Source organism: Cottoperca gobio, chromosome 13 (assembly GCF_900634415.1).
Source record: "Cottoperca gobio chromosome 13, fCotGob3.1, whole genome shotgun sequence".
NCBI classification, from domain to species: Eukaryota; Metazoa; Chordata; class Actinopteri; order Perciformes; family Bovichtidae; genus Cottoperca; species Cottoperca gobio.
The window spans coordinates 13574065-13587556 of NC_041367.1; the positions used below are offsets into that span (position 1 = coordinate 13574065).

General features: G+C 38.9%; 1 protein-coding gene across 5 annotated transcripts in view; it reads right to left on the reverse strand.

Moving 5' to 3' along the window:
• Positions 1 to 5744: 5744 nt before the first annotated feature.
• Positions 5745 to 13492, reverse strand: part of LOC115018179 (roundabout homolog 2) — a 48109-nt gene continuing 40361 nt past the window's right edge. The window contains exons 18-26 of one of the 5 annotated variants that reach the window (XM_029447046.1): positions 12652 to 12694; positions 12429 to 12565; positions 12053 to 12337; positions 10906 to 11044; positions 9027 to 9358; positions 8713 to 8829; positions 8009 to 8185; positions 7573 to 7694; positions 5745 to 6455 (exon numbers count right to left, since the gene is read on the reverse strand). In XM_029447046.1, the coding sequence (XP_029302906.1) occupies positions 6444 to 6455; positions 7573 to 7694; positions 8009 to 8185; positions 8713 to 8829; positions 9027 to 9358; positions 10906 to 11044; positions 12053 to 12337; positions 12429 to 12565; positions 12652 to 12694 (1364 nt within the window). In that variant the 3' untranslated portion in view covers positions 5745 to 6443. Of the gene's footprint in view, positions 6456 to 7572; positions 7695 to 8008; positions 8186 to 8712; positions 8830 to 9026; positions 9359 to 10905; positions 11045 to 12052; positions 12341 to 12428; positions 12566 to 12651; positions 12695 to 13492 lie in introns of all 5 variants that reach the window. The other 4 variants (XM_029447050.1, XM_029447047.1, XM_029447049.1 and 1 more) reach the window with 4 other exon arrangements.

A 13492-nucleotide genomic window follows, 5' to 3' on the forward strand; every position in this document is an offset into this window, starting at 1 on the left:
TGAGCCACAACCAATCACAGAGGATGAGTTTTGTGTTTTAGGGAATCTGCTGAAAATACAAAACTGTTAAAGCGCTGCGCACATCTCAGTAATACTGATGACAAAGGGCTTTTAATTCAAAATGCTGCACAACCACACAGTAAACCCATGGCCTGAAATAGGCTTACCCATAGCCATTGCTGGAAAAGTTCATTTAATAGAGATTATTTTAAGGGGTAAAGAATATAAAAAACTGAACTCATTTTGAATTATGTTTTAGTTAACGTGTTTTGAGCAAATCCTTCTGGGTAGTACGGGGATGGAAAAGCTACGTTATTTCCAGTAAATATCAGGTCATTTCTGCCTATGAATAGAAATCTCTGTACCAGCTTGTGTACAAATTATATTTAAAGTTGTGCAATGTGCTCATTTATATAACAATCAATAATTATTTCAGCCACGTGGCATTAATTATGAAGATTCAACAGCAACTACACTCACTACAGTGTGCCTTTATTGTCTTTCCATCCCTCATAATATCATTGAAAAGACAAATTGAAGGTTTAATTCATAAATATTAAGTCTCATACTTTCAAGTTTCCCTGCATTCAGTTTCAGAAAAGTTCAGAACAACTATTCAGACATGTATAAAATAAAACACATGTTCAAGTGAACTCTGAACTCCTAACGACAAGATGCGTCCAGAGATTACTTGGCAGCACAGAGTGTGATGAGCTGGATGGTGGGCAGTTGTGGGATTGTGCAGTTTGGGTGAAGCTGTTGTTTGATGGTGTAGCAAAGGCTACTCAGTGGCGTTTTAGGCGGAAACAATGGTGGGAAATTTTGTAATTTCACATTTCCTCTCTCCTCATGTTGCTGTTACTGCTCAATCCCCTTTACGTGCTGTCAATTTGGGTAGTTATAGGCCTAAATTAGCGTCATCTATATTTGCTCTTCCGAGCAAGTAACATTTCATCCACGTTGTCCTTCCAGATAACACACATGAGAAGCTAGCCGTTAGCCATTTTGTTCCTGGAGAACCACTAACTCTAATTTAAACTAAAACATATATTTTTTACCAGCGGTTTGGTTTATAACAATATCCTGCGTCTAAGTGGGCACTGAGCTATATTTCATCTCAAGCTTTCTTCTAAAGGCAGACTTTTCAATGTGTGCTGTGGAAGATAATCCACATCGTTCATGGTGTCCAAAGTTACTAGCTATTTTAAAAGCAATACTAACTTTCAGCGCCAATCAAATTGGAGGTAATCAGCTTTGTGCCATCCGCCTTAATTGCATGCGCAGTGATGTTTGCCCACTATAGCCTATTTAATACAAAAACATGAAAACTATTGTTTCAAGCCATTGACCTTGAATCGTAGAGAAATGATTTAAAAAACAGCAGCAATTGAGGATTATTTCATGACATGCAATAATCCAGAATTAAATGACTCAATTAAACTATCTGCTTTGTAGTGCCAGCAGGTGGCGCTTTGCACCCAAATGTTCTAGATCACTTGTGGCCTCTAAGCAAACTGTAGCCTACATGAAGAAGTGAGTCAGAGAGGAATGTTAAAGGAGTTTTTAATCAGGAACATGATCAAACTCATCACTACGGCCATTATTATGAAGAGTGTGTTTAGAACAAGTGCGAAAAAGCAGTTAACCTGAATTACATTTTAGAACAGAGTAACAACCTAAAGGTCTGGCATAGGCCTATTTGCTGTTTCAACCTTTTAGTTTTTACTTTAAAACCATCATCCGCTCATAAACAGCAGGTGTACTTATTTAGTTGCATCAATCAGAATTCACTTTAAAATTTAGGCTACTTACATTTTAAAGGAGAATACAGATACAGACATACAACTAAACAAAGATATCAAGCTAAACAGATATAATACAGATCACATATTGGTACTATGAACTGTATGTACAGGATTTTGGCACAAATAGTGCGAGAATGCAGGTGACTATTTATATTGAGAATTTATAGCTAACTGTTAAGACCTGCGCGTGATAATTAAAGGATATAATGTACACGTCACCTAAACAGTAACATAGACCTTCAGCACAATGCTCTCAACGTCATGTTCCTTGGAAGCTTTTAGACGACTGTTCAGAGACTATTAATGTCTGCTAATGGCAAATTAGGTATTTTTTACTTGAATTAATTATTTTGGTGTACTTATTGTAGTGTTTAATTATGTCTTTTTTCAATAAGCCTTTTTCGTGGAGGATGTTTTGACTTGTCACAGAAGGAAAAGTCCTGGTATTGTTCATGCTGGCTCACTATTACGCTGTAAAGACTTACTGCGCTGAATAGAACTGAGTTAGTGTTATTAGTAACGCCTGTGCTTTTCCTGCTAGGACAAGTCAAAATGTCTGCTGCGAAAACAGGGATTTTTTTTCACTGGTGTTTGTTATTGGGGAATTTGTTTTTCCCACTATCCCAGAGTCAGAAACTAATAAATGCCGTAGGACAGACTCTTTTTTAAAATCTATTTGATGTTATCTGAAGTGTCAAACAGCAATATTAAGCTATTTGGCGCAATTGTTAAATTACTATGGGATCAAATAACATAATCAGGATTCCATAGGCATTCAAAACCAAGCAAGTAAACTAAGGGGGGGGGGGGGAGGGAGTGCCTTTTTCAAGCTTTGTCGTAGGGGAGGCCCCACAGTCTCAGACTTTAAAAACCCATTCTCTACAGGATTTACTGATGACCAGCAAAATACAGCACATGGGGTCAGTGATCACAGTCACCCTGCGTGTCTCAGTCATGACCACTAGATGGGGCCTTTTATTTATTCTTGCAACAAAGATTAAATCATTATTGGATTTTCTCTTACAAATATATTTGTTGCCAGTGTGTCTAATGATGGGAGGTAAGAATCACAATCTTAATTCACTGTGAGATTCGAATTTGAATCATGTTTATGTTTTTTACCGGCCCTGCCAGGCAATAATTTAAATTTACCCCAAACCCGTTTTCTATTATCAGCCATCCCATGATGCAGAATGCTTTACTTTATTCTCCAACCTTTTACATTCAGACATAAAATTGACACAGTTTTTTTCTTAAATTATATGTGGGACTATAGTTTATTTGGATTATGTAAAGTATTTTGTGTTAAAGGGGATTTACAAATAACTTGTCTCTCCATAATGATGATGACATTAGCGGCCCCTGATGAGTTTATTGATCCAACATACAGATGAACACAGACAACATCCTTTCAATCAAAACAAAGAGGAGTATAACAGATCGAGTCCACAAACACAGACATTTCTCCCCTTAAATTAACCGAGCCTGCACACAGTCATTCAATACAGTTTCAACATGACACACGCTGTGTGGACAATACAAAAACACTCCAGCAGACAAACAAAAGGGCCTTGAGTATACCAGTTACTTCTAAATCTATCAATTCATTATACCAGGTGCCAGCATAAATGTGGCCAGACATTCCCTCTATTAGGGCCAGAAATATGTTCTCTCCCCATTACTGGTTCAAATGCAGACGGCTGAAGCCATTCCTAAAACTACATGATTTCCAGTGTCTCAATAAAATGCTCCATCCTGTTGTTGTAGCCAGATGGACCCAAAACCTATTTTCCAGTCCAGTAACAGACCCAGAGAACATAAAGCTGGAGATTTAATCAACTGTAATTGAAACAACTTATTAAGGAGAGTAATAACATCCTCCCATATGTACTTATTGCTTTCACAGAAATACATGTGTACAACTTCTACCTCACATCTTTCGTATAGATCAGTTGAGCTACTCCACCATCTTCCCACCTACCCCGTTTTGATTGCAGAAATACCCCTAGGGTACACAAACCTCTGGTTAAGAGTCAATGTTTTACTGTAGATGATTTTTGCCACATTGACCATCTTAAAATGTAGATTTTCAAGTGACTCTCTACTCTATGTAGATGTATTGTTACTTCACTTGAATGTTTGACCTTCACTGTGCATAATGATGCAGACACTAGAAGGCATTACATTGATCTGCTGAATAGGAAAAATGTATCTGTGCTCACCTTGAATCTCGGTTTAAGACGTGTACATTTGGGCTGATTTAACTCGTACATCACAACCTGTTTTATGTGGAAATCTGACGTTGAATTATTCTGAGCAGATTATTTTTTATATGTTTTAAAACATGTCTGGAGGGGAGCGTTGAAGTAATAGGCAGTAATGGCAGTTAAAATACATTGATTCCAGGAAATACGTTTCTATAGCAGAAAAAATAAAAATCTCCTGTTGATCCAGTTGAGTACATTTGTGAATTTATGTGAAGTGGCCTCAGTTATAGACTGTGGCTGTCTGTGTGGGAGGGGGGAAGGGGGGGGGGGGGGGGTGTAAACCACAGATGCCCTAATCCATGCTACAGGCCATAAAATAGTAGAACCCTTCTAAATTGCGTTGGATTACCATTATCCTCCTAGCTCGGTGGGACCCAATGAATATTTGCCAGAAACAGTGGAGTCCAACTCACTTTCCACACCATCCGACTGCCTCCCTGCCAAAATACTGTAAACCAATGAGATTTGCACAAAAGAGGCTCATGCAGCAGATGAAGGTGCAGACATGAAGAAAGCCTTTTTATATCCCATCGCTGTCCCATTTCAGTTTCGCACAGTGAGATGAATGCTCCCTCTTTTCATTAAGCCATATTCACAAACATGCCTTCTCACAAGGCAATCTGAAGAAGGCATCAAATAATTCACACAGTATCTCGTATCAGAAGAGCCATTTTACCGGAACACGAGATATCCAAGTCCTCAGAGACATTTGGCTCTAATAGAAGAATGTTGAGCTCTCTCCTCTGTATTCTCTTTCCCCTCTTTCTCTCCATGTTCTCTTCACACTCCTGTAAATCATCTGGATTACCCAACCACATATACATCTAGTTTCAGGTCATAAAGAAAGATCTTTTGTTCACTTCCTTCAAATGTTTGGACTGGAATTATTTCAGGATATATTCAAAGTATGTCAGTGGTTTTTGTGCAAATCAAATACAATTAACATTAATATTAACTATATCACAAAGAGTCACGCTAGCGGCTCTTTGAGGCTGTATTTAGGCTTTGAGCTAAATGCTGTTTAGCAGGTAGGCCTATAATGTGTCAAATATTCACCATCTTAGATTTGCCTGTTAGCAACATGCTGAGGCTGATGGAAATGTTTTGCAGGTATTTGGTCATTTCAATTTGTGCGCTTGAGTTAGCATCATTTATCACTTTCATGTCGTTGTTGTGACTTCACACTCACTATTGATCACTCAAATTTCCTACAGTTTATTTTGTATCTTGGACTGAGATATGTGGATATACTTCAGGTTTTAGTTGTTAAACACAACGATGTGTTATTTTTTGATCCCTTTAACGTGTTTTACAGGATTGACTGTTTTGCCGTGAAGCCTTTAACGATACTGAAGATGTCATCCCCTATCTTTCTGGAGCACTTCTGTAAGTGTCTAAAGGCTTCTTCAAAAGGGGAGGAGGCAAAATATGTAATCATGTAATTTTTACAAGATGAAAAATACCAGTCCAAAGTTAGAATTGTTCAAGAGGACATGAGGGTCTGTACCACACTTCATGTCAGTCTATTGAAAAAAAAAAAAAGAAGATATTTCAGTATGGACCAAAGTGGCGGACTGACCGACATTGCCAGGCTGAGAGCCATGCTGCTAGTGTGGCTAAAATGCTTGAGCTATCCTTATGTAATATTCAGTATAATTCACACATGGAAAGATGCATTTTTTGTAATAAATGTTTTATTGGTCAGTTTAAAAATCTTGACAGAACTAACACACTGGTGATCTACAGGGACACCACAGTACACAGTCACACAGAAATGAAAGATAAAAAACATTAACGCACACAAACACTATACCATGCACTGACACACACACACACACACACACACACACACACACACACACACACACACACACACACACACACACACACACACACACACACAGACGCACCCAAGTGATGGTTTATTAACACATTTTCTGCCTCACGTCTTCTCCAGTCTTTCGTCAAACACGCACATCATCATGGTTTCATGGTCAGGAGTAAACAGATACATTCATTTACCTGCTGTACAATAATGTAATAGTTACATTAACTTCCCATTGCCTAAAAATACAGTATTCTTTTTAAACCCCGGATCTGTTTTTAGTAATACATCTGATCACATTTTAAAAAAATTGCAAAGATATTATCTATATACACGGAGAAACGGTGACGTAAATCACAAAAAAATAAAGATGAAATCATCAAGATAAAACTAAAATAGTTTGTGAAAAGGCAGATGGTAAGCCTTGATGCTTTCCCTTTAGTCTTCAGTTTTTTATAAGATGCCATGGCAACAGATTGATGGTTCGCAAAGACAGGAAATCAGGGAAGAAAAAGGAAGATGTCTCGTCATGTAGCCGACGTCTGTCTACATGAGGTTCTGGAGACAAACACAGAGCAGTGAGAGGAACATTTAGATACAGGTTACACACAGAAACATGGAGGTTAATAATCAATATAGAGCCTGAAGGGTTATGAATTTTTATAGGCCAATACAGATATCAATATTTTTAGGATATTTTTCTCTCTCTTATTTTTCATTTATAAACACATAACATGAACAAGCACTTTTGAATTACCTACTTATAAATTACCCATCTGTTTTTATTGCGCATAAAAAAAGTGGTCAATTTATATATATTTTTTAAAAGAGTAATCGAAACAGACTTAGCAAATAAACCTGACATACATGAAGCAGGACACCTACAGATACATGGGTATTTTTGTAAACAGGTTTAAAAAAAAAAAATCACACACACACACACACACACACACACACACACACACACACACACACACACACACACACACACACACGACATTGTAACATTAAAGTGTCAACGGGTCCTATTATTTACAAAAATACCTGTGTACCTGTGGACAAGGTCTTAAATGTCCTCTGATGATTGAAGCCTTGAAGTCAAGCTGATTACAGTTTCCACTCTTTCAGACTACAAAGGTTTTACAGCCATCTTTCAAGCCTACAGTAAGTGCATTTCATTCTCAAAAGGCAGATTTAAGGTGAAGTACGGTATCACTTTAATTATTTATTTCATCTTTATTTATTAAAGCATGCATGTTTTGTTTTTTTAATATAAAAGTGAAGAAATGTCGCCTCATTTGTGACTCGTCACAAAAAAGATAACAGGGCACACTCTGATGATATAAACCATAAACTCAGTTTTCTGAAAATTGTTTTACAAAAGGTCCGTTTTTAGTGACCTAAAACGCTGCTATCATGTAGACGAAAGGACAAAGCGCATGGAAAAAGCTACATTTTAAAATAAATACCTGTGTATGTGTGGACTACGCCTTAGAGAATTTTGTTGAGTCACTATGTAGAGAACTACTTTGCCCAAAGCCCATGGGGACTTACCATGCACTGTCTCAATGAATCTGACAAGCTGCTAAAAATGCCCTCAGCTTATTGTTGAACCTACCCACACCATACAGACATAATGTCCGTTCAGCAGTTCCTACTGTAAGTGTGGACATACCTCATCTCTCCTCCGGCCAGCGGTGGAGGGTCGTGAAAGGACTCCTCCACCCAAGGACCCGTAGCCTGACATCTGGACCTGGGGCACGAAGCTGGACTGTCCATATGGGATTACATTCTCATCTGTAGAGGACAAACAAATCACTACAGTTACAGCTGTATTTATATAGGTTAAACCCTAAGTGATGGAGTAGACTGAAAGTAGACCCCCTGCTATTAAAAGCTACAACTATGGGATAATAAGTGTGCATACACGGGTGGCAGTTGGTTCTTTCTAAGCTTAAAGGGATTTGTATGCAATCACAATAATATTAATACACTTTGGGTTCCAGCTGTTGAAACAAGATAGCTTTTGTCACATAAATTGTTCTTTTATCATCTACTGTTGACAGACACAGAATGACGGTACAGAGGTGAGTATCACATATTGCACTTACCCTGTAACAACCACTTTGTAGCTCCTCTCTTTTGGGGTGAGAAATGTTCTCTCGTTTGAAGAGTAGGTGAGTCGCTCCCCTCTTTTTTTTCGGCGTCTGTTCGGCTGCGGCTCAAAACATCAGCAAAGAGCTGCAGGGAGTCATCTGTAGGGGGAGGGGCTGGTGGAAGGGGAAGTTCTGCAAATTGATCAATGTTGATGAATAAACTACAGGCAGAAATACTGCTTTATAGGAATAGTTTGATGTTTTAGAAAGTGATTGATACTCTTTTGAGCGTGTGTTAAATATGAAGTTACAGCCAGCAGTCGGTTAGCTTAGCTTAGCATAAAGACTGGAAACGGGAAAACAGGTAGCCTGGATCATTCAAAAATTAACAAACTTCACCTACCAGCACCTCTAAAACTCATTGATCAACATATTATATCTTGTTTGTTTAATCTCTAAAAATAACGCGGAGTAAAAAGTTTGAGAGGGACATGAATGTCTGTACAAAATGATATGGCAAAACATCCCATATATGTTGAGATATTTCAGTTGGGACCAAAGTGGTGGACTACCAGAACAACATTGCCATCTATAGATCTGTTCTGCTAGTGCGGATTAAAATGCTTATGTAAGAATCTCATGAATAGTATTATTCCTCTTTCTTTGTTCTCCTCCAAACTAAAACAGAAGTTAGATGAGTTACAAACAGTGTGTCATACCTGCTTGGATGTTCAGCTCTCGCCTGACTTGTCCATCCTTGGGTGTTTTCTTCTTACTCCTGGATCTGTGTGCCTGGGCTGGGGGACTCGACTCAGCAGCTGGAAAAGGAAATTGTCCTGACAAGACAGCACACTGATGTCATCCTCAGGAAACTTAGAGGAAACTAACGAACACTGAGCTGCACTGAATAAATGTAACATGATTTTATTACTTACTGCTGGGTAACATCATACACTAAATTATACACGACACTGTGGCTGTGTGCTGCCTCTTGGGGAAGTCACTTTCACAGATGAACTGAATATGAACTAACCTTTTCCGAGGCAGTCCCCCTTGAAATCTTCTGCCCACTGGCTGGTGTGGTACACCTTCCCGGAAACCTGGGCCTTGGTGTTGGTAAACAGATTCGGGTTTGACTGGGAGACCTGGGAGCCTGAGTGGTGACGGGCCAAAAGGTCAAAGTGCTGCAGCCGTGCACTGTCGCTGGGCTTGTGTGTGTCTCGCTGGGGGGAAGACATCAGTGTTGCTGCGTAGAACAGCTCGTCCGGTTTGGAAGGCAGGCTGGAGAGTTCCTCCCTGGAAGCGTCCATCAGGTAGGTTCTGGCAGGCAGCGGAGGACACCAGTTGTCATCTTCCTCCTCAGAGCTAGAAGACAGACGGTGAGTGACAGCAGCATGAGCGTGTGTCTCGGAGGGAAAACGCTGAGTGTGAAACTTACTTAGATACAATGAATGTCAGTAAAACAAGACTCCGCAGCCATGTTTACCATGTTCAACATCTTAAGGTTATTTTGCTTTCAGACGAGTGGAAAGAAAACTTCCAAAATACACATTTAGGTGTCTATTTGTTGTCTGTAGATTTCTCCTTCATTCACCAAAACTTAGCATTAGACGATGCCTCATTTGCATATTTAAACATACAATTTCTAAATACTTAGAAAAAAATAAAACAATGACTCTAATATGTCAAGAAAATTAAACAAGAGTTTTTCAAATCTTCAGATTATTGTTCCAGAATTGCAAATTAGCACTTATTTATGATAAGACCTATTTAAACTTTACATTTCAGAAAACTTGTAACACATAAAATAATTGTTCCTAATGCAAGTAATCAACTGGGGAAGTTTCATGGTGATATCTATTAGTTAAAGGTTTTACCCTATTCACCTGTAGTGTCTCCCCATAACATGTTAGGGTGCTGACATTGGATTATTAGCTCTAAACACAAAAGTACAGCTGAATAACAATATCATTAGTATCTTTGTTCAAATATTTGGTCATAAACAAAAGCATTGGACACATTGAAAAGATCACCAAAGTTAACAAATCGCTCTTAGGTAGACGTGAATGTCCAAATGGTGATCCATCCAAAAGTTGTTGAGACACACAAATGTCAACCTGCTGGTGACGCTTGAGGAAAAGTCAGAAGATCACACAAGTCATAAAGATTTATCCTCTGGGGGCCATGAATGTCTGTCATGACATGACAATCCATTTAATATTTCAGTCTGGACCAAAGCGGAGGACAGATAAACCAACACTTTTGTCCGTAGAGACATATTGCTGACAAGGCAAGAAATATATAAATATAAAAAAAAACCAATATATAAGTAAAGAGAGAATCGTAAAAAAAAAAGAATCCATTTCCAAGTTCTTATGAAAAGGGGAACGAATAAAGAGTTAGAGAGAACCACCTCCGTGATTTGTGTTGTCACTTCAGTGCTGTCAGGGCTATTTTAATGATGGACGTGTCATTGAAAATGGAAAGTACTAATCCAGACTGTCAGATGGTGGCTAATGTCATTAAAAAAGACACGGCACAGTCAGAACAGCCCTCCGATCCCACCCCGTTATATGTCCGCAATCTATTCTGTCAGAATTAGTTAGAGGAGCCGCCCGCCCCTCTCTGAAACCCCAAAGCTGGATCTACTCACTGCCTGCAGACACAACTGTTGTTAATTCAAAAACTCCCCAGACGCCAAACTTCACTAAAGTTTAGTTTGACAGCCTTGGCAGAGTTGCAGGGCAGGTTTGATATCCATCTGTCTTAACTCTCTCTGTCATGTAGGTGAAGTCACAGGCATTGATGCTATAAATAAAGTGACTATTAGACAGTACAAAAACTAATTGTGTTCCTCGGGCAGGAAGAAAGGGCCTTGATGTACAATTTGATTTAGTCTAAATAAGACTCACCTGTGCTGCTGCTCTTCTTTGTCTGTGTTTGCGTGACCCCTGTCTTTGTTGGCAGGAAGAGGCAGCGACAAAACATCCACCCAGGTGAGAGGAGCTGACCTGGACGAGGACCCAGCAGACCTCTGCTTTACCAGTTTGTCTATAAAGAGGGTTAGGGTTAGGGTTAGGGTTATATTGTGTACAATCACTGTGTTTTTATTATCTCCACCGTGACCCTGTGGTTGAAGCCACTGGACGTTTTAAACGATGATTATGCTCAAGGAAATATATCTTTTTAAACCCTTATTTTTCCATGCTGTGTTTATGTTTATGTGTTTTATGTCACATCATTATGTTGGTTTAAGGAATGACCTTGTAAAACACATGTCTCTTTGTTTTTTGGTCTTTCCAGAGCAGAGGCATGTTACAATAAGTGCCAGTGTGAAACTAATCGCTTTCCAAGAGAAAGGAGCAGGAGCCACTTCAACTAATGCAATGTTTCTGTTATTTGTGCAAATTGGCCTAAATCTAATTTTCGGCACCATTTCCACCTACTTTATTTAAACATTTCTGCAACGCGTTGCCATTCTCAGTTCTTTATTGTGCAACAACTCATTTGGCTTTTTTTTTCGATTTAGGTGTCTGGTGCGAAGTCTATATTATAGTTGTATTTATAATTTAAAACTGATAAAATATGCAAGCATGGAGAAGCTGAAGGCCTATATATTTATGAGAGTCGTGCCTTCCTTTTAGCACTTACAGCTGCAAGTATTGCACTATAACCTGCTTATTCTTTGAGTAGCGACATTTGCATTCACACCATGGCCGTAATAATGTTTGGAAGACAAAAAACAAAAACATCAACATGCATCAAACAAAAATTTCGGTCAACAGTAAAACCAATGTACGAAATAATCGTGCAGTGTGCACTTAACTGCTGGTAACCATGGCAACAATCCTCAAGCTTCATGCCACATTACACAGTAACTCCCAAATGAAACGTAAACTCTGTAAACCTTAAAATATAGATTACGTTTTTTTTCCTTTGTCATTATATTAGCATATATGCAATTACGCACTCACACTGTGTCAGATCAGGTGAAATGTAATTATATTTCTTCAGTGTTTCATGAAATTAAAATGGAAAAAAGAAGCAGAAAACCCTCACCGTTGTTTTTCTTTGTATACTGGAGCTTGGCATATTCAGACCCAGACTGGCCAGACTGGATGGTCCACTGGTCCAGGTCGAGCTCCAGACCCACAAGCGCACTGTTTGACAGTACCGGGTTGCTGCTGTAGGGGTCCGGACCCTGGTTGTAGGACGTACTGGAGTAGGTGTCGTAGTACGCCAGCAGGTCGTCCTCAGCGGCGGTGTTGATGGTGCTGTAGATGGGACTGTCGTTGGACGCTGTGCTGTGTTTCTCTGAATGGTTCTGGTAGTTCATGATGCCGACTGCTGAACAGCAAAGGTTCATTACAAATGAAAATGATATATTCAGAAATCTGAAATGAGTTATTTCACCAAACAGTCAGAGAGCTCTTACTGTTATAGTATCTGTCTGAGTCCAGTTTGCCAGAGCAGCAGTTGACAGAGTCTTTGCTGTTGTGAGTGAGGTTGGGAGTGGGCCAAGAGTCGGCCAGCCAGGGGTAGTTGCCCGTATTTGATCCTAACAAGCCAGGCCTGGAGGGAGAGGGGAGATTATATCAACACGTTGCACATCAAATACACAAACATTATCTGGATCAATTCATAATTTTAATTGTTACCCTCCATTGACGATTCCAGATCCTTCACTGTGAGCAAAGCCAACTGGAAGAAGAAAAAAGGTCTCAGTTATTCATAATGTTTGACAGCAGAACAGACACAATTGTTGTCTTGAGACTCAAAAGATTCACAGGAAGATAAATACTTTAGAAAAGCGAAATTTTATGAAGACATACTTTTGCACATCTGCTACTTTAAGCCTGCAATAATTAAAAATGTTATTAGGGAAATTCAGCTGTTTCTTGCTTGTACAGTAACTAGAGTCTGTGGCATCTAAATGTACAAGATGAGCCCATACTAAAATATGAAACAATAAAATATTTAGTCATTAGTAAGGCAATGATAGTCACTTTGAAATATTTATGGGAAAATCTAATTGCATATGTTTTTTCTTAAAGCTTTGGGCCGTCTATTGAGTATTTATGTACATGGACAAATATATCTCATAGTCATAAAACAACTGATGTGCCAATGTGCCAAAGGGCATACAAATCTAAAATAAACTGCATACAGTGGTTACTGTTTGCATATGCTTCAGTGTTCTTCTTTATTCCTGCCATGAAAACTGCCCAGTGGGGATAAGCACACTTTAATTAACTGAATATGCAGCGCATACAAACTAAAATTGAAGACATTCATCATTGCTGGAGATATCCCCAGAGGTGTATTAAGAACTTGTCACTTAAAATATTTCAAGTGACAAGTTTTCTGTACAACAACTGAGGCATTTTTCTCTCTGTAACTTCTTCAGTTACAATAGACAAGAGATTTATAATGAATAACATGTGACAGAGTGTATCTGAAATTGTCTGAAAACCATCCAAGGTCTTGTCATTGCAGCCT